The sequence below is a fragment of the Zeugodacus cucurbitae genome, chromosome 2, assembly GCF_028554725.1.
Source record: "Zeugodacus cucurbitae isolate PBARC_wt_2022May chromosome 2, idZeuCucr1.2, whole genome shotgun sequence".
Classification (NCBI taxonomy): domain Eukaryota; kingdom Metazoa; phylum Arthropoda; class Insecta; order Diptera; family Tephritidae; genus Zeugodacus; species Zeugodacus cucurbitae.
The window spans coordinates 22,436,789-22,458,761 of record NC_071667.1 but is presented as its reverse complement, the minus strand read 5'-3'; the positions used below and the strand labels follow the sequence as shown (position 1 = coordinate 22,458,761).

Sequence of the window (21,973 nt, the reverse complement as noted above, 5' to 3'; positions counted from 1 at the left end):
TTACCGAGACCTGTACCATTAGTTCTTAAAAATTTCGAGAGTACTGTTCTTTTCGCATAAAAGAGAATCGGTGTGAACTAGTTGTAAGGTGATTTGCAACTAGTTCAGTTCACTTTGCTTTCTAGCAATTCTTTACTCCGAAAAATTTCTCAAAGTAAATAGAAATGTAGAGCAAAAACTTTGAAAAATAAACAGAAGAAAATGAATGCTTCCGCTGTTTAACTAAGCAGCCAACTAATTTCTAAGCTTAAGCATAGCCTCACTAATTGCCACATATTCCTTATGTAATCTCAGCAAAATTGCAACAAAATATTCTGACCACAAAACAAGCACACTACCATTGTTGGCAACAAACAACTGAAGTGTAAACACTCGCTTTTGCAACAACTATGAAATAAATAAATACAAATCAGAGCAACTTAGCGCGCTTTCGTGCTGTATTTGTCTAATTCTTTTGCAGCCATCTGTTGGCTGCAAGGTATTCTTTTAGCTTGCAGTGATATTCGCTGGTAAACACAAATTTTCACAGTCCCAGTATGATTTCTCAGCTGTGCAGCAATATTTGTGCTTCCTTGTATGTAAGTTTACACAAAATAAACAACAAAAACAATGTAGTAGAAATCGCTGGCTGCCTTGAAGCCATCCTCTGCAACAGATATACATTGAGTCGCTTTTGCAACAGCGACTTGGCAAATATTAGTAAATGTTGCTGAGTTTGCAATTTCATTGCCCGTCTAGTCTCTCACCCCCTGCCAAGAAGTTGTGGGTACATCGCACCTTACTTGCTACATCCCAATTGTAGTACGCTGTGATTTGTTTTGTTTGTTTATTTTGTTGGTGAGCGCCAAATGTTTGCTGAAGAGTTCACCAACAACTGCTTTTGAGTTCTACAATATTTACTATTTATTTATTTCATTTCGGTTCTTTCAATTGCTTTGCGCTTCATATATATGTTTACATATTGCTACATTAGACTGGGTGAACTGTTTAACAGCGAATTCAGTACATTAAGCACCATTATGAACAATAAAGCCGAGCTGTTCATTCGAAAGAGAGTAAAGTACCGAATGGCCAACAGTTTTGTTTTCTAAAATCTAAAAATGTTAATGCCAAATCTGCTTATAATACCCATCAGCTATTCAAAGGAGCCTTTTTAGTTCGGGGACATCAGAACCATCAAACATCAGATAGACCAATATTTCAATTTTGGATGGCTTACTAACTTCATTGATATTTGCAACAACAACAGCATAACCCTGATTTGGGTTCCAGGGCATAAAGGCATACAGGGAAATGAACTCGCGGACCACTGGAGCCCTTTATCGCGGTTGGTCGGCACGTTCTTATAAGCCGCCTGCAAGAGGAGGAAGTAGCAAGCAGGAATCGCTGCTGGTTGCACATACAGGGACTTCGTCACTCCAAACTGTTCCTCGGAGGATACAATCTGAAAAGATTCAAACAGTTAATGGCGCTCCCAGGGACAAACTGAGACAATTAGTGGCATTCTATACCGGCCACTGCAGACTACGGTGTCATCTGCACAAACTGGGAATCCACTCGTCGGATCTTTGCCGATTCTGTGATTTGGAGGCGGAGACACCAGAGCACTTACTCCTTGACTGCCCGGCGATCGCGAAGGAAAGGGGACAGACAATTGGTGCTCTAAATCCCCAAAGAGGAAGTATCGCATGCATCAGCCCTGCAACACTGTTAAGATTTCTTAACGTGACGGGATTGGAATGGTGCTGTGATAACTGGAGAGGGCACAATAGACCTTAGGTCGCGGTGCAATCCTCACTATATAAACTAATCTAATCTAACTTCATTGATCTAAATCTGAATAAACGATATGTATAAAGGAAAGCCTTAATCAACTTGGACTGATCTATGAGTATCTAGATTTTCTACAAATCATAAAAAGTCATCCACAATTTTTTTATTAACATATTCCAGTTGTGAGAAAGTCAGAATCTAATGTTATACTTTTGAGCACTTTGTTATTCCACAACTTGTAAAAATAGAAACTAATGATAACATATAATACAATTTGTGAATTTTTAAAGCTTATTATCATTATGTTCAATACACTTCAAAATAGTAAAATTATTTTGCATTAATGAAAATATAAAAAATGTTGCCTACATTTAGGCTAATGTTGAATAACGGCTAACTCAATTTTTTTCAACTAAATTTTACTCATCTAAATTTCGAACCAACCTAATACAAATACATAAGTTTATCTCTTTCTCTACTATTCACTAGCATTTATTTTTGCTAACTTCTTAGCCAATTGCGGGTAATTACGAAAATTGTTTTTCAAATTAGTATGCCGCTTATGCTCTTTACAATGCGATGGTCGCTTGTGCGCACACACATATTCCTACAAAGATATAAGCAATGTTTAGCTGCTAAGTTTCTTTTTATTATTATTTGTTGTGTTTTAGCGCATGTGTTGCTGTTGTTGTAAAATATACATAGTTGTTGTAACAATCATTTATTTCCTGTAATGCCACTCGTTAGATTTTGTTGTTTTGATAGCAACATTGTTGCATCTTATGCGCTAGCACTACGTAACACATGTGTACAGTTATATTTAGAGGCAAAAAAATAATAAATTATCAAATGGTCATGAAAATATTTGCAGATTTGTATGATTACCAAAAACAAGTGCTACAAACATATAACAAATATATACTTATGTATGACTACAAAGTCTGGGAAAAAGTTGGCTCGTTTTTGTTCCGTGTAAATACATATAAATCAGTAAATATGTACGACTATATGTTTATATAAAGATTTGTCCGAGTATCTGTACAACAGAGTGCATTTGGGCACTTGTAATCTAATTGGCTAAAATGAGGAAAATTTATATTGTTTTGACCACCAAAAACACAAAACCAAAAAAAAATTTATAACACAATTTTTGTTATTTTAATAGTACTTTTGTCGTAATTATTAAATAAATACAAAAGACTCAAGCAACGAGCCTCAATATTAGGAACTTTAGCTTTAGGTGAACTCCTCATAAAAATGATTTACTCAACAGTAACTTTTATATATATACTAGCGCCGGACCACGCATTGCTGTGGATAAGCTATATGTATGTTAAATTCTATTCTGGTTAACTATTTAACAAAGTTAAAATATTTAGGGAGTTACTAATTATTTAAAAATATAGACGAAAATGTTATATCAATTGCAATATATTTAATTTAATGTTGTCAACATTAAAATCTATCCAGGTAATTAATTTGTACTTGGATCTCAATTGATTTTTGTCGTAAACAATAAGTCATAAAACGTCTAGCAAATTACTACATTTTGTATTTGGTTTCAGTTCTATACCACCGCTCCCAATAATAATATTTGTGCTGAGGAACCAATTATAAGTTCTATGCGATTGAAACGTTTTAACATTTCGCCATAAAATGTTTTGAACGCATGTATAATCATTTTCAAAAGGGCATAAGGTTGCCAAAATAATATGTATCCAATTTGGATCAAAGCGGTCAAAAAGTAGTGGGTAAGAGTGTTCGTACATTGTCTATTTTTTAGTTAAGCCTTTCTCAACTATCTTGAGAAGACTCTACTACTTTCCCCACGATAAATATACCAAAACTCTCTCTTTGGTTTTTTCCTCGCCAATTTATCAAACAATTAACAACCTTCCGTACCTAGATCATGTGACCATGTGTTCCGAATTTTATAGCTTAAATTGTAGCTTTATTATATCCATTATTGTTTAACTAATATTACTTAGTCGTTGCAAAAGTCCGATTTTAGCCATCAAGAATACCAACCTTCTCATAATATCAAGGTTTAATTGTGAGCTAAGTTATGTTAGGATATCCAGATCAAATTATCGCTTGACCAAATGACCGACCGGACATGCGGATTTTAGCTGTGACCACGTCCACTTACCTAAAAATGTGTAAATCCTAATGTCTTTCCGTGCTGTGAATATATAATATGTTGCAAAAGTCTTATTTCTTTCTTAACTTCTTTCTTATTTTTTGCATTTGTCCGGTTTTGCCTATCTACAATACAAACTCATATTGCTCATATTTTATAGATATCTAGATTTCAACTCAAATTATCGCTTGACCGAATAGCCGAATGGACAGATGGATGGACATTGCGACTAAATAATTTGAAATATAAACATTCCGCGTCACACATTCCTCCCTTTTGCTTTTTGGCGCCAACTGGAAACACCAAGTGACGCCAGGTCACTTTCCACTTCGTCTTTCCATCAGAATGAAAGTCGTCTCCTTCCTCAATGTAGCAATTGGACCATGGACTACCAATGCGCTCCCTTTCCGACGTCAATGTGCAAGGGTACCCTCCCTTGCAAGCTTGTCCGCTATACAGTTACCAACGAGCCCGCGGTGACCGGGTACCCACACTAGTCGGATTGCAAAATAGCTGGAAGCTATTGATAAGGATCTAAGACACTCCTTAACTAGCCCAGAGCGTACTGTCATCGATTCCAATGCCAGTATTGCCGCTCTGCCGTCGAAATGAATACATACATACCTCTCTAAAAGAGGTCACCATACGAAGCAGTGCGTCCACTGCTACTTTGATCGCAGCGACCTCTGCTTGGAAGACACTACAGTGGTCACGGAGCCTAAAGCTGGTATTGATAGAGAGCTTTCTGCAGAAAACCCCCCCTCCCACCTTTCCCCTTAGCTTCGATCCATCCGTGAAAAAGCTGACTGCACTTCTCCTCCATTGCCTTCTTTCTTCCCACATATCCCTCGTAGGTACGTGTGCAGAGAAGAAACCTCCAGGGGACGGTTTAATAGCTACTTTTATTAGAATTATGCATTTAAATATTTATTCCACTCAAAATGTTGCATGCAACCAATTCGAAGCATGTAGTATTTTTTAAATTTACATAAATACACAGTACACATGTAAAAATATTTCTGTATATAATTGCTCGCAAAGCTTGTAAAACATAGTAATATTGCATTTAATAAGCGCATTTAGTGACAAAACGAATTGCTGCGAGTGCGATTTCAAACTCACTAAGACAAATGTAGACAACTGTGTGTGTGGCGCGCAATATCGCACCTGAATGAATTATTTTTAAGAATTGTCTCAATGAAGCTTTCAAACGCTTTTTATATGTACACTATTCGCAATATTTGAGTTTTGTTTGTCATGCGACTCGGATGCCAGGTGTTGGGTGTGCCCAAGTGCACGCCGCTTACACACATTGAACTTAACATTGAAAATCAACCAAATTTCAAATTCAAATTTTTACTTTAGAAAATGAAAATAACAATATTTGCTTAAATTTGCTTTAATAACGCATACATTGTCTGTCATGCAGTCAGCATTTAATAGCGGCTTTGAAACGATTTTGTTGCGATCGCACACACACACACACACACACACTGTTGCGCTTATTGTGAATGCCATGCGGTAAATTGTAGGTTGCCTGCCGCTGTCAGTGTTGTCAGTATTTAATGCTATTTTTATTGTTTTTCTTTTAAGTAATTTTATTTTATTTAATTTTTTTTACAATTTATTTGAAATTTCATTTTAATCGCTTTGATGCGCCAGCACTTTTATGCAATTGGGAAAATTTTTACAAATCAATTTTGAGATAGCGCAACAAGTCGCCTAACCGCACTCGGCTAGTTGCCTCCGAGCGTGTTTATTATTCGTTAACATTGATTTTTGCATTAAATGATGCACTAATTGGCGCACCGAAAGACCTTGCAATTAAGTGGGTGTACTTTCAAATGACGGGTCTTTATGTTATTATATTATATATGTGGATGTATATATATATATGTGTATATATATATATGTATATATATATATTTATAGAGATATTGTATTGAAGTGTTGTTAAATATGTGTGTTTATACAATGCAAAGTAAGTATGCCAGTGAAATTGTGGCATTTAGTAAGCAAGTTCGTGTCATAAGTCTTCTGTATACGTGTCATTTAATGCGCAGAGAAATGAACTAATTTCAAATGCTTTAATTTCGATGAGTAATATGTAGATGTAATGATTCATATCAAGCATTTATTTATTTAAGCATCAATATTTCTGTTTATTGCACAATATTCATGCTTTTTTGTTATACATGTTTATTTTAGGTGTGTTTTCCATAGGAAATGAGATCTCTATTTTCGATTATCTATAACATACATACTATTATACTTTACATAAAGAGATACTTTATATAAAGAGATCATTTTATTTATTATATATGTAATTCAATAAACAATATATAAATTAAGCATCGGAACAAAACTTTGCTTTGTATTCATAATGGCATAGTCCGTCTAAAACTCGCCGCAATCGGTCTCTAACTTCTCAAAACCCCAAATACCAAACATGAGGACATCATTGCTTGTGACTGATTGCTTACCGAAAATATAGGTAAATGTCTCAGATCAAAGATATTCGGAGGAGATGTTTCCTTATAATAATGGGTCTATGTCCCAAAAATGGACAAAATCGGGTCAATACTTCTTTTAACCCTGTATACCTGATATACCGATTTTCAAATTTCCGGCGTATTTCAGACCATATATATCGGTTAATAAAGTGAAAGTATAATTCTGGATATTATGTAGTTTGGTGACAAAAATAGTTTAAGTTAATGATTTTCGTTATTTTTATGAAGAATATACCGATCGAATCGTATGCCATCTTAATAGAATTAAATAAATAAATTGCGAGAGTATAAAATGTTCGGTTACAACTTCGCTTAAACTTAGCCCTTCCTTACTTGCTAGAACTGTGTGCGTCCCCAAAAATATGATTGTTTCGAATAAAAAAATTAAATTATTGTATATACAATATTCGCTCGAAAACTAAAATTAGCAGTTTTTCCGAGTCTGGTTAGAATAGAGGCGAATGGTAAAAATTAAAAAAAAAAAATAAGTAAAAAACAAGAAAAAACGTTAACTTCGGCTGTACCGAAGCTAATATACCCTTTTAGTAAATATGTGTTTAAGCAAATCTAAAGACGTAAGAAAAAGTAAGTAAAAAACAAGCCCTTGATTCCGATCGTTCAGTTTGTATGGCAGCTATATACTATAGTGAACAGATCTGAACAATTTTTTCGGAGATTAAATTATTTCTATGAACAATAACTCACACCAAATTTCGTGAAGATATGTAGTAAAATGCGGAAGTTTTCCATACAAGCCCTTGATTCCGATCGTTCAGTTTGTATGGCAGCTATATGATATAGTGGTCCGATATCGGCAGTTCCGACAAATGAGCAGCTTCTTGAAGAGAAAATAACATCTGCAAAATTTCAAAACGATATCTTAAAAACTGAAGGACTAGTTCGTATATATACAGACAGACAGACGGACGGACGGACAGACAGACGGACATGGCTAAATCGACTCAGTTCAACAAACTGATCATTTATATATATACTTTATAGGGCCTCCGACGCTTCCTTCTGGGTGTTAAACACTTCGTGACAAACTTAATATACCCTGTTCAGGGTATAAAAATCAATTTCATTTATGTTATAAACTTAATATCTCACCCTCTAAGCCTTTCTAAACATCTAAAAAACACTCTATACTATCTTTTATATGTGCAAATGTTTAATAATATTATCACTTATAACAGCATAACTGTTACAAACCCCCTTAAATGCACTCCTCTTGAGCACATAAATACTCCGTTTTCTTCCAAATTACCCACGAGATGATTCAATTACCACCAAACAATTACAGAATGAAGTCACGGGTACTAATTTTATATTGAAATATTTAAAGCAGTTGGTGCTTTGAATTCTTATTTCTTGTTAAATTTCTGCTGCTTCACAGCCAAGTACAGTTTCAGCTAAAATATTTACACAACAATCAATAGTAACAGTCACATTTGAACAGCATGTGTACCAAATATCGGCTGATCATACCAAAATGCGAAGAAAAATATGCAAATGACGTAGATGGATTTGAGAATTGACAAGACACGCGTCACATAAATCGAAAATGAAACTACACACGCGCAACAGACGCACATACACATACAAATATCCATAAGCGATTTGGTTGTTGCTCCACTTGTCTGCCGATCAACCAACTGATGTCTCTATTGCCTTTGTTATGCTGAATGTTAATGACAAAATGACATCTGCTGCGCTAATTACAAATACAAATATGCACCGAGCGCTGCAGAATAAGCCAATAGATGGCGTAGACTCGGCAGAGACATAAGTGAGTTGTCAAATTTGATTAAGTAAACAGCGCCAGCGGCAGCGCTTTTGGATGTGTGAATGAATTAGAATACTATATCGGAGGTGAAGTGTGGTGAGATGTGGTGAACTCAGCAACACATTGACAAATTTTGTCTTCAGATGCGTGTGCGCCCGTATTCAGCGTTCCACCAAAAGCGGCGCACGCACGAGGAAGCCGCTGCCGAAACGCGATGCCTCAAACTACTGTTACTTGACATGCGAACGTCAAATGCTTGAGTTGACAGTGATATTGGATTTTGTACCGTAAAAGAGATTGATATTTCTATTTGCTTGCTATAGAGGCGCTTGTCTACCAGTGTATGCTTCTCTGTGTGCGTGGTCCTCTTTGGAAAGGGGGGTAATTAAAGTAAACTGTGTTATATTGTTATTTATTTGTCATACATATTTATTGCCAGCTATTTTCAGCACACTTTTATAACTTGTTTATCAATTTTTCTGCAAGTAATCGTTAGTAGTCAAATTTTGCGCTAAACATTGGACACAAGCGACAAACTTGCTGCCTAATTCTCCCACTTCACGTGAGCTTTATTGCGTGCGCGAGGGTTTGCTGCTCACAGTTTCTAATAATACATTACTTGACTGATACGGAGGCTTGAAGAGAAATAAATAGCTTTTAATATACAGTGGAACTTCTCTAACTCGTATCACCATAATCCACAAAAAAACTTCGAGTTAGAGAGACTTCGAGTATAGAATTTTCATTAAAACATATACATTTTCAGAAAGCTGTAAAATATATATTTATACACAGTTTTATTTATTGACTTCGCAAAAATTTTGTTGGACATACGTTAAAATACGTGTTCTGTAATTTTGTTCGTTTCAGTTTTCTATTGTTTGGCTATTGAAGTCTGTATCCCATGCCTTTGTTAGATGATTTATGCAACCCATAAGTATAATATTATATTTTTTGTTCGCCTCCGTACGATATAGAGGGACTCTTTTAAAATTCTGCCTCGATAATTAAATTTTAAATTTTGTATTATGCTCTGGTCGAAGAGTTCGATTTATGGAAGGAAATTTGTATGAAAGTTGCCTTCTATTGCCAATACAAGAGTTCGAGTTATGGAGAAATTCGAGTTATAGAAATTCGATTTTGGGAAGGAAATTTGTATGTAATTTGATTTCTAAACCCTATTGCCAATTCAAAAGTTCGTGTTATGGCAATCTTCGACTTATAGAAGATCCAGTTATGGAAGTTCCAACGTATTTTTCTAATATTAATAATTTTGAAAAAAGTTGTATACTTCAAGAAGGCTTTAAGATCCTAGAGAGATAAGTATTCGCAGTTAATTTACACTGAAATTTCTTTGTTCCAACTACATTTAGTTACACAAAAAATTAGATTTTCTCTTTCTTGTTTTAATTGCTATTTTTTATTTACATTTTCTCCGACTTTCTTAAACTATTTTCATCTAAAATTCACTATATCTACGAGCGAAGCTTACTATTATATAAACCCATAAACCTGCTACACACCCACACCCACACAACAAAGAGTTATGCAACCCGGCAATTAGTTTGATGTGCTTACACCCGCAACACTTCGAGTACTTTTTTTTTCGCTGGCGGTGCTTCTTTTGTGTTGTCGTTGTTGTTGCAGCGCTGTTTGTGTGGCATGTGCAAGTTTGGCTTGTATATTGTAATTACCGCGAATTTTCGATTATTAACGGTGCGGTTGATTTGCTCATTTGTTCAGATTGCGGTTGTCTATAAGCAGTTATTATTAGTTTGATAGTTTCTAGATTTTGTTGTTTTTTGTTTTTTTTTTTTAGCATTTCTGTTGCACAATAATACACAGCGCTGTGCTGCATTAGCGTAGTGTAGTTCAAGGTGGTGAACTTGAATTCAGTCAAACTCCATGTGTTAAGGTGTGGTTAAGTGGAAGTGAAGGTTGAATCAAAGTTGCAAGTACATTTGCATAATCCAAACACTTGTTTTGGAATAAAGTGTAAACAATTATTAGACAAGATGTTGACTAAATTTCATTCTTCTAATAATTGAAGTCAGTTTTTATATAGTTCAAAATAAGTTCTAAAGAAGTTCAGTATTTTCATATTTCAATTTAAATTTCGCCTACTGAACTTATGAAACACAATGCTATTGAATAAATGTTGACTGTCGAAAATTAGTATATTGGTAAAAAAAACTGTTGAGGTACAATTTAATACAGTGTCAATAGAATTTGTGGTTATAGTCTTTTACTAAATAATAAAAATAATAAAAAAAACTGAATACTTTAAACTAAATAAATAAAGAATTATCAATCAGTACGAGTGCAAATGTATTTATAAAAGTGTAATTTTGTCCAACTCTGAGCGGGAAATGCCATAGTGTTGAACCTTCGAATAGGAAAATATATGTCAAATCTTGTTTTTAACCCAATATTGTGAATGTTATGGAATGGCTCCAGATCTGAACGCTATTGAGAATTTGTAAAATCCGATTAACAGGCGCATAGAAAGGACTAACATTCAAAATTCCGTTGAACTTCTTCATAGACTTCGAGAAGCCTGAAAATCGATTCTGATGAAAATCTTTGACAACTTAATTGGCTCAATGCCAAGGAAATGTCTTGAATTGATGAAAAATCATTGTAATTGCAACAAAATATTAGCAGAACATATTTTAGAACATAGATGAAATCAAAATGGTACCTGTATTTTTTTTTTAATAATGAAAATATTTGTTTTTATAAACGTTAAATAATAGTAAAAACATCAAATTAAAATAATTTCATTTTCAATCAACAGTCTGCAAAGTTTAATCGTAAGATATATATACTTTTTCTAAAATCGCGTTCCAGTTGCATATGATTTGGCCACCACTGTACCTCTATATACCTACATAACCATAAATACACACATTTACCTAGAAAACAATTGTAAAAGAGAATGCAATTTGTGATAATTGTGCTTTTGTAATCACTTTTTGTGGCATAACCAGCTGATTTGCATATTCTACCATATGCAATAAAATAAATCAATTCGCAACAGTTACGACGAGCTACAATTAAATCGAAATAAATAAGTAAACATTACGTAATAAAATGCAAATGCCTTAGATCGATGAGTTAAAACCATATTGTTCACTGACGTACAACTGTTAATAGGTGCGCTGATTCTGAGGTTATAATTGATTTAATACTACTAACATATATTTGACAGCACTTTTGATTACTTCAATCCCTGAAGAAAAATCTTCAATTATAAACCAAATTTTTTTCAAGTTGGTAACTTTTCAATTAACCAACAGCCGTTTATCAATTGTACAAAAGGGTAAGCATGATTAAGCACTTAAGACTTATAGAATGTATAAATTTTCTTAAAAATCCCCTAAGCAACAGCTTAATAAACTATCAAATGTAGGTGATTTACTTAATTTTTCATAATGTATATGTAACTATAATAATACTCCCATAATAATACCGATTATGAAACAATTAGAGTTCGAGGTATTTCACAATTAGACTATTTAGGCCTTGAAATTACCTTGTTTCAATGGTTCGTTTTAATTTCTTTATATTAAATATTTCTCTAGTACCTAGCATATGAAATCGATATTAAATTTATTTGTATAAGATTTCGGCGTAACATTTTTTAAACTGGTGGCAACAATTCTAAGATGTATATCCTTTAAGACTTTACCACTTTTAAAAACTCGATTTTTTTCTTTTTTGCTTATTCTAGTTCATACTTTCAAAAATATTCTGTGAAAGCAGCAAGGTCGCATCTTGAATAGTTTTTGAATGATAGCGTTCTAAAGAGCTGCGTGCGGTCGCTCCTATTTAGATATAAATAGTTGAAACTTTAAATGCGTTTTTTTTTTCAAAACGACAGTTTTCAAAATTGCTGACATCATAACTCAACGAGAAATTGGCCTACGAAAAACCTTTTACCTTTTTTACCTAAAAATAACTTTTCTCAGAACTACGTCATTTTTCTGAATTTTTTGATATTTAAAAAATCGTAGGTCATTCTATAGGAAATACCTCCAACTTCAATGACCTTTTTCAATTTTTTTGTTTCAGCTACTTATACGGCCGGAATCATGTCAGCGGTTGGAGAACATTTTTTGGCACCTTTGAAGTTCACGAAAATCGCCTAATTTGTTATGGGCTACACTGGTATGGCCCCTTTACTTAACATGTTCTATTGAGTTGAGTTCATCCTTGGCTTAAAACTTATTTGTTTTTAATCACTTTAACTAAAATTTTTTCAGTGAGTTTACATTTAATCAAAGTTAAAGTTACGTCATCGATGAAGCAGTAATGTCGGAAACCACGAGCACTCTGTACTTTCAAAAAGAAATATATTTAAATATAAAATGTATATCAGTTTGACTTAAATTACCTTAGAACTGTTGTCGATTATTATATAGAAGTGATAGACTTACAGTATAAAGTCAGATTTTAATTATGTCAAATTCAATGACGCTGAATTGGCAATAATTTGACATGCGTTTCCACTACAACAAAAATACTATTCTGACGATATTTAACACCGAACACATTGAAAAGCGTCAATTTTTTTATAAGCTAGACTGCTATGTATACTTCATTGTGATTTATTTTTTGATTTGACTGTTACTCTCATTGAATTTGGCATATTGGAAACGATATAGTATAAGGGAACTGTAATGGAACAAAACTTTTGTGGATGTTAAATTATAAAATAGTTTTGCATTGATTTAAGTTGATCCCCAGGGTACAGGAACTGTTGAAAATGCTGAGAAATGTATGTTGAATATTTGACTACAATAATGACACGTTGCTCAGTTTTCTTTCATTCGACATAGTAATAATATATTTTCTAGGTGTTTCATGGAATTGTTTCTTAGTTAGTTAAGTGCTTTGCTCTACAGTGTTAGTTAAAATTAATTGTTTTATTGGAAGTATAATGATATTAAGTTTCCGTTTGAATTGTGAAATACACCAGGGTCTATCTAGTTATTTATAAATAATTGTGATACATTAATACAATTACTACAAAGTAATTAATTAATAAGTCCATGTATTAATGGATATAAATGTAAATACCCCATGCGTGAGCTATAATTAGTTTTTTTCGATTGTTTCATTAATTATATTTAAATTTTAACGCTTAACTGTATACATGTGAAATTTAATATTTGCTTTTGTGCACTAATTGTGTTGTAAATCCCCAATATGCGATCTCTTAATAACCACTAATACTTATTACAGTTATTATGAAATTTAAATGCCATTTAACCCACCTTGTTGAAAATAGTTAGCTTTTCGCACGTACACACACACCAATGCCATCAGCTGTAGCTGTGATAAGCGCTGACGCGTCGACTGCGGCAGCGGCAAAAGGTCGCGCAAATTGGCGATTTCAGCATTGATTAGGTCACGACGCAGTTTCGAAGCGCCCTTTGTCGATTTGTTGGCGTCAAATCTGGAAGTGAAAATATTAATAATTAAAAATAAAATAAAGTTGTTTATAAAAAACAAAAAAAAAAATAAAATTAAAATAATAGTAATAATAAAAATAAAAATATAATAATAATATTACAATAATATTACAATCTACTATCCACACACCTCAGACTTCGTCTTTAAATTTAAATAAAATTAACTGTTCATTTTAATGACAGCATAAAAACGTCAATTAAGTGAAAGTTTATGACTGCAATGGGTAATCAATTTCTATGAGTTAACAAGAAATACTGTTTTCCCCCGTTTTTATTGTTGTTTTTTTGTAACTTTATTTTTCATATCGCACCAAGAATAATTTATTTATATACTTTATATGCTAATTATAGCACTCTACAGTACACACACACATGCAGAGAGGGAAAGCGGGAGCGTTGGCGAATGCTTAACTGGATTTTTCGCGCACAACGCTAATTACAGTTATTTATAAAAATAAATAAATAAATAATAAAAAAACAGTTTACAAGGAAATAGCAGTCAACAATTGTTTTATTTATTAACTTGAGCATATATTTATTAATTAATTAATATTTATTGACAATTTATTTATTATTTTTTTATTGGAAACTTTATTGCTGGCGGTTCAAGCTCTCTGTACTATAAACATCAATATTTACATGCATGCAATTTGTGTTTTTTTTTTAATTATATTAGCTTATAACAATTATTTCTTAGTACTGAACAAAAGACTTAAGCAACGAACTTGCTTGTGTAAAATACATTCGGTATTTTACACTTTGCTGTAAATTATGTGATTCTACGATAATAGGTAACTTGTGCGGCAGCTTAAAGCATTGTTTTTGTCCTTTATGTTGCTATTTTTTTAAATGAATCACATCATATTAATGTAGTGTATCAAATAATATCACAATTTACTGGATAATTACCACAATTTTTTTCTGAAATTCCTTACAAAGTCTAAAAAAGTATCTCCCCTGGATTGTCCCTTTGCTCCTTTTTATTTAACTTTCGGACAATACAAATATTTTTTGCAAGAGATGCTAAACCTAAACTAAGTTCAATCGGAAGTAAAATAATTAAAATTAACTATTGTTAAATAAAAAACAAAATTATTTGATTTATTTCATATAATTTTTAAAATTAACTTTTGCCCCGATTTTTTTATGTATTTACTCTGCCAAATTTTGTTCCGTTGTTACGACATAAATTCAAAGACGGTCGCAGTGAAAAAAGTGCTCAAGAGCATAAATCAGCTTGAAGTTAATAATACTAATCGCGAAATCCGTTTGAGCGCTGTAGTTTTTTAGTTATTGCGGCCCGATTGTGCGGTGTACTGATTTCAAAAACTGATTTTGTCTCTCCCCTGGCAATTCATATAACGTATACTATTAATTTAATTTATTTGCCTTTATTGCCCTAAGTTACTAATACTGTGACAATTAAAGTGAAATAAATAATTAATCCAAAAAATAATTCAGTCAATTAAAACAATTAAATTTTTAATGAAAATTCGTATTTCCCCTGACAAAATAACTGCCAGGGGAGAGAGTTAGAGACCAGGGAAGTTACTATTCATCATGACATCCGGACCGGAAGTCATGAGCTGCTTGACTCTTGATACTTTCTTGCGTGAGCTTCTGAATATGATCCTTTCCCCACCTCCAGCCATCACCAGGCATCAACAAAACCAAAAATATTAGCCTCGCAATCCAACGCAGAATCGCTCTTACCAACATATGCTAATTCGGACTGAGTGGACATTTAAATGTTTAAGTCCTCTCTAGATGAACCAAAACCAAACTCTACAAGTCCCTTATCATCCCCGTTCTGCTTTATGGTGCAGAAGCAGGGACGATGTCAACATCCGATGAGACGGCACTAGGAGTTTTCGAGAAAAAGGTTTTGTGAAAGATTTATGGTCCTTTAAAAGAGAATACCGCAGATGATGGAACGATGAGCTATACTCGACACTGACATAGTTCAGTGAATAAAAAGACAGAGGATACGTTAGCTAGGTCATGTTGTTCGAATGCCGAAAGCGCTTCAGCTTGAAAAGTGTTCGATGTAGTACCCTCCATCCCGTTGGAAAAACCAAGTATAAAGTGACCTGGTTTCTATTGGAATTTCCAATTGGCTCCAAACTGCAAAAATGAGGGATGACTAACACGTTCAAACAGATTCGCCTATAATCGCATAAGCGGTGCATACGCCAAATATATGTATATACATAATATGTATATATAAATAAGATCAGATCTTCTTTTGAAAGGGTAGAGGATATATTACTTCATTAAAATGCCAATAAATGGTTTTGAAAGATCTTAAGTTTTTATATTTAATATTTGTTTCGTTTATTTAGGATAAACAGTGAATTTATTGAATTTATTGAATTATTAAAATAACAAAATTTTAATTTTAGGGTTTATTTATCTAGGAAAGAGAGCACTTTTAATTTGTAATACTATTTTAAATAAATTTTTTGCTTTTGGTAAAATAATTATCTTCCATGGCCGATGTATATACCCTGGTCGTCGAAAAAGTAATAAAATATGTATTAAGTGACTTGCCCTTAGGTGAGAAGATAAATAAAAGGGACAAAAATCATAATATAGAGGTTTCATCTCTATGCAATTGAAACCTCTTATCGTAGAATCACTCTTATAAAAAAAATGTGAAGCAATTTAAAGCAGAAGCAGAAAAATTGTATAAACGCTGTCAAACTAATGAAGTGTCACAATTTAAGTTAATTCTCAGCTTCCATAAAATTAAAAAAAAATTATAATAATTTTCTTTCAAACTATTTTTAATTTTTTTTAAATATTTTTCATATTTTTTTTTTCTTTAAGGAGTAATAACACTTTTTTGCGCAAAAAGAAATTTAACTTATCTTGCTATTCAGCGTTTTCTACATAGATGCTAGATCTTAAACAGAATTGCGCATTGTTGCAACGTCGCATGCTGCACAACAGCAGCCACAACAACTGATGATCATCAGCGATGGGCGCATCATAAGCATCTAATAGCACATCAGCTGGCTTGAGTCTAAGCTCACAACAACAGCAACAACTATATATGCACATTTAATTCACAACAACAACAAAATGCTCACACAGGTCAATTGGCAGGCGATTCATGTCACACACATACATACTTGTTTAGTTTAATGCAATTATCAGCAACAACAACAACATCAATATCGTTGGCGGATGTGCGTTTCTTCAGCAACTGTTGCTGCTTGGCGGCTGCTGTTGCTACTATTATTGGTACTATTGTTGTTGCTGTTGTAGTTGTTGCCTGTGCAAATAATGCTTTGGCTGCACTTAAGTTGTTACTCATCTGCCGCTTAACAGCCCATTTCATGCTTTCCAGCATATTTGCAGTCTTACACTCATATACTCGTATATAATCTAATTGTAGGTGTGTAGATGTGTAATTCATTTATCCAGGTAGGTGTGTGTTTGTGCTGAAATTATTCGTTTTTTTTCTTTGCTGCTGCGCGATTTGGCTTTTGGATTGCTGTTGCACACAATTCTCGGAAATGCAATTCAATCTTCAAGTGAAAATCTACACTCAGCGCGATGAGCACAATTTTCTAAGTCTCCCTACCCCGCCTCCCCACCACGCAGTGTAGAGTCCAGCAACTGCTGCAAGCGTTGCCAAAAGGAGTTGAGATGGGATGCTCTATGCTTATATATATATATGTATGTATAAACCTGTGCGTATGTTTGTATGTACACATGTACATCTGCTGGCGCTATGTGCTTTGTCCATCTTTTCAAATTTCTTCTCTACATTCCATCGGTTGATTACCGAAGATCTCCAGCAACAAAGATTAGCATATGATGTGCACTTTGTTGTTGTGATTTTTGTTGTTAGTGATCACTTAACAGATTTTTCCGCCAACTATTTGTTTAAACATTTTAAATTTTTTTAAATTTTTTTTATTTGTTTACTTTTTTATTTCCCCCCTCTTTGTTTTGTTGTAATTTACCGCACCAGCGTTAGTGATTTGTCAGTTGTCGTTGTCCAACTGTCGCATTGTCCCTTGTTTTCTCGTACTTCGCAAATTTGTGCATTTACGTTTTTAATGTGTCCAAAGTTAATTTCTCATTTGTCTTTCTTCTCGTTTCTCTCTTGACTACGGGAAAATTGCCAACGCAAATATGTAAATTAGCTTGAGTTAATGTTTGGTTTAGTTAATTTGGGAAAGCTTTGTAAATTGGCGCGGTTTGGTGATGTGGAGGCAAAAGGTCACTTAAGTGAAAATATATGGTAATAGAGTAAGGGGGATAAAAACCACCACGAAAATTAGAAAATTTAGATAATAAAATACAAAAAAAAATTTACGTGCAAGCGACAACTAAGGTAAAAATTGAGATATCTTGATGAAACTTGGTACACGTGTTTCTTGGGACCATAAGAAGGTTTCGTAAATGGTCAAAATCGGACTACTACCACGCCCACAAAATGGCGATAACCGAAAACTTATAAAGAGCTATAACTAAGCCATAAATTAAGCTACGAAGTGAAAGTTGATACTAAGGACCGTTTTAGAAAGGGGCATATTTGGATGTAATTATTTTTTGGAAAGTGGGTGTGTCCCCGCCCCCTACAAAGTTTTTTGTACATATCTCGCAAACTACTAAAGGTATATCAAGGAAACTTTCTAGAGTCGTTTCTTTTAGGTACTACCTTATACAGTCCAAAAATGGAGGAAATCGGATTATAACCACGCTCCCCTCCCATACAAAGGTTATGTTGACAACTACTAAAAATGCTTTAATTCAGAAAGGAAAAACACCAGAAACCTCAATTTTCATTATAAAGATGGTAGATATGTCAAATCGGTCCCAACCTACTTCCCTTATACCAGAACTTTGAAGTCGATCTGAATCGTTTACTTTACAATATATAAAGTAAGCACAAGAGAAGATATCGGTACAGAACTTTGGATAAATACTGTATTTAAAGTGTGGCATCGCCTTTCTAAAAATCGAAACCGAAATCGGTCCATAAGTTTTCAAGACCCCATATATCGAACATGAGGATCTCAGTGTTTCTAACAATTTTTTTTTTCGAAAATATAGGTAAGTCTCTCAGATATTTTGAAGAAATTCAGAGGAAATATTTTTCTTCTAATAATATGTCTCCGTACCAAAACTGAGTGAAATCGGGTCATAACTTCCCCCAGCTCTTATATACCTAATATAGGGTTTTCAAATTTTCAATGGCCTTTATACTATAAATAGTCGAATATATGCGACAAATTGTCTATTGTATTAATAATAATAAATAAATTGCGAGAGTTCAAAATGTTCGGTTACACCCGAACTTAGTCTTTCCTGACTTGTTTCATTTGATTTTCTTGTCCATATATACTAAATTTTCTAATGTTTTCCATAAAAGACCATGTACATGTAATTCTTATTAAGAAGGGTACTAATTTTGTATACATTGTTATTTAAAATAAACGCATGTTTCATGATTTTTGAAATATTTTTTTAATTACTTCCCATTGGAGTGTGAAAATAGTATATACGTTTCTACTTTTTTAATTTTTAATTATTAAAAAAATATGTTTCAATAATGTGGCAACTATGTTGATTTTTTTTGATATTCCACATTCTCGTCTTTATTTATTTCCTTTTTTGTAAAAGCATATTTTTTACTATTTAATAATTTCCTTCACAAATTCTTTTATTAACAACTTTTAATTTTTTTAAGTCTATCTCTCTCAGTTTTCCCACAAAACATTTTTTTATTACTTTCTCAAAGCAATAAATGCTCACTTTTCTGCGAATCAATTAACCCTCATTCAGCATTTTTCAATTTCCACAAATTCCAATTGCTTTTGAAGCGTCACACGCCTCCTTCTCCGCCGTAGCTTATGGTTACCACCCACAAGTGGCCTAATTACACAAATTTGTGCTTACAACCCATAAAATAAAGTAATTTAAATTGTTGCTTTAAGGCAAGCACAAATGCAACAATAATAACAAATACAATAACAACAACGAAAGGTAACTTTAGTTGGCAGGCAAAAAGGTTTCGACTGAATTCAAAGCCATTTATTGTGAATAATATGCCGAGTATGAGGAATGCAAGCATAAACATACACAAAACACATACATGCACGTGCAATATGCCAAACTCTTGCAACATATACAAACATAGAGGGGGCTACAAAGCTGCAGTAGTCAGCAGTAAGCAGTCTCAAACCAACCAAAGAACCAGTCCACCCAGCTTCACTCAGCCCAAGCGCAGTCACCACCCTCTATGAGGAAGCGAATTGCCTCTGCCATCATACTCTCTATACATACATACATATTGCTACGTTCCTTCGCCGAACTGACACTAACAATGCCAAGGGCAAAATTTGTGAGCTAAAGTGGTAGGCGAAGGCAACGGAGTTGCATTTGAAAATGTGCCTCAGTAAAAAATCTGTAGCGTGGGAAAGTTGCTAATAAATTTCCCATTATCAGTGAAGAAATGAAATCATTGCCAAGAGAAAAATGCAAATAGTGGTTGCAGGCAAAACACAAAAAAATGATTAAGGATTGGCGAAAAGATTGGGCAAAAATCCATAGTGAGCTGGCGGATACACAGTGAGAAGATAAAGTGGAAAATTTGAAATTAATAAAATTACAAAAAAAAAAAAAATGAAATGAAATTTGATAAGTAATGAAAGACTAACGTGACCAGATATTATTCCTTGAAAATTTTAACTTGCCAATCTTAGGATTCAGTAGAACCTTGAATTTGTTAAATCTTATCTTATTTTATAGCTTTAAACTAGCTTTTAGCGTTTTAACTTCCACTCATATTGGAAATCATTGCATACCTTCAGGTATTTGTTGACACTCATTGAAACCAGTTATGTATATTTGAAAAACTCTTTAAAACAGATTTTTGAATAGTTTTGAAATCGATAAGTAAAAAGTTAGTTTTTCAAACTCTTAATGAAATTTTCAATATGGGTATCACTTGAGAAAGATTCAAAGTCTTATACAAATTTCTCGCAGCGCATTGCTTCTCTGTAGCGCCTTGCATTTGCTGCAACCAAAACAACGGAAAAGAAAAATAAAAATAAGAAATCGAACCAAATTCAAATATCATAGCACACCATAACCTGAAATTGCTGGTACGAAGTATGTGTCTGTTTGTATGTATAATGCGTTGAGCCAACGTAAGGGCCGCAGGGCGCCTAAATTTCAGAAAAGCCTCACTTTTATTACACAACAGGAAGGCAGTGGAGCAAGTTGTCTTTGTTGTTTTTTTTTTATGTTGGCATGAAAGTGGCGGAGAAATAGAATTCGGAAGAAAAGCAGCAGCGCAGTAAATAATAGGCATAAGCATGTACAAAGTTGTGGATTTTTTGTTTTCGTTTTTACTATTTTTTTCTCTATATCATTTATATTGTAAAAAAATATTAAAAATATCAATATTTTATGTATTTTTATTTATTTAATATTTGCCTCCACACACACAATAACTTTCGGTTTCTTTACTCTGTTCCCCTTTAGTCTCCCCTCTTGAGTTGCTGCCACTGTTAAATAAAATGATTGTATGAGTGTTTTGTATGCACTAACCACTGGCGTTCGCTTTCCACAAAATCTTTTGATTGATTTCTAACCATTATAAAGTAGTTATAACTGCACTCAGGCTATATTCTTACAATATTACTAGAGTTGTTGCAATCAACTTATTTATTTCAAGCTTTTTATGAGCGATTATTAACAATCTTCCAGTGGTTGCTTTCCCTCTCACCCAATGCTTTCTTCACCGCTTGCTTACCGATACTAACTTTTGCTGCTTAAGTACCACGGAATACAGCACTCTTCTTCTTCATGATGTTCCCCTTCTACGACCACAACCGCATCCTCACGGTCACTCTCAACACCATCATCGTAAGTCGGTAGCAATATTGCTTTGTAATTGATACTTTTGCTGGTTCGTCCCCTTTTCACTTGCACGGTTTCGATTTCGAAATGCCTGTTAGCTACCGAATTTGGCTGCAAGCGTCAAACCCTTGGTCCGCGGCGTTACTCGCTCGCAGTTACTTTACATCTTTTTGGCTTGATTTGCCTACTAAAGCTGCGCCATGCACCTCGGTGTGCCGCAAATTTTATGACTCATAAAATCCTTGCAGCATTCAGTTTGTATTTGTATTGCCATTGAGTTGTTGTGTGGCTTAATACCCGTGTTAGTTATGTGTTGCTTTTGTTGTACATTAAAAACGAAACTCATTTTTGTTTATATCTCCATTTCACACTTTTTATATTCGCTTAATTTGTACTTATT

General features: G+C 33.7%; 1 protein-coding gene and 1 long non-coding RNA gene across 2 annotated transcripts in view; one reads left to right on the top strand and one right to left on the bottom strand.

The window, feature by feature from the left end:
• The window catches only part of LOC105215838 (uncharacterized), a 121,274-nt gene that overhangs the window by 44,139 nt on the left and 55,162 nt on the right, over positions 1-21,973 (bottom strand). Inside the window, exon 3 of the mRNA XM_054233845.1 lies at positions 13,492-13,673. Coding sequence (XP_054089820.1) covers positions 13,492-13,673 — 182 coding nt within the window. The remainder of the gene's footprint in view (positions 1-13,491; positions 13,674-21,973) is intronic.
• Positions 11,246-12,582, top strand: LOC128922644 (uncharacterized). Its single transcript, XR_008471830.1, has 4 exons — positions 11,246-11,368; positions 11,424-11,534; positions 12,287-12,414; positions 12,478-12,582. It is a non-coding gene; the product is annotated as an uncharacterized LOC128922644 (long non-coding RNA).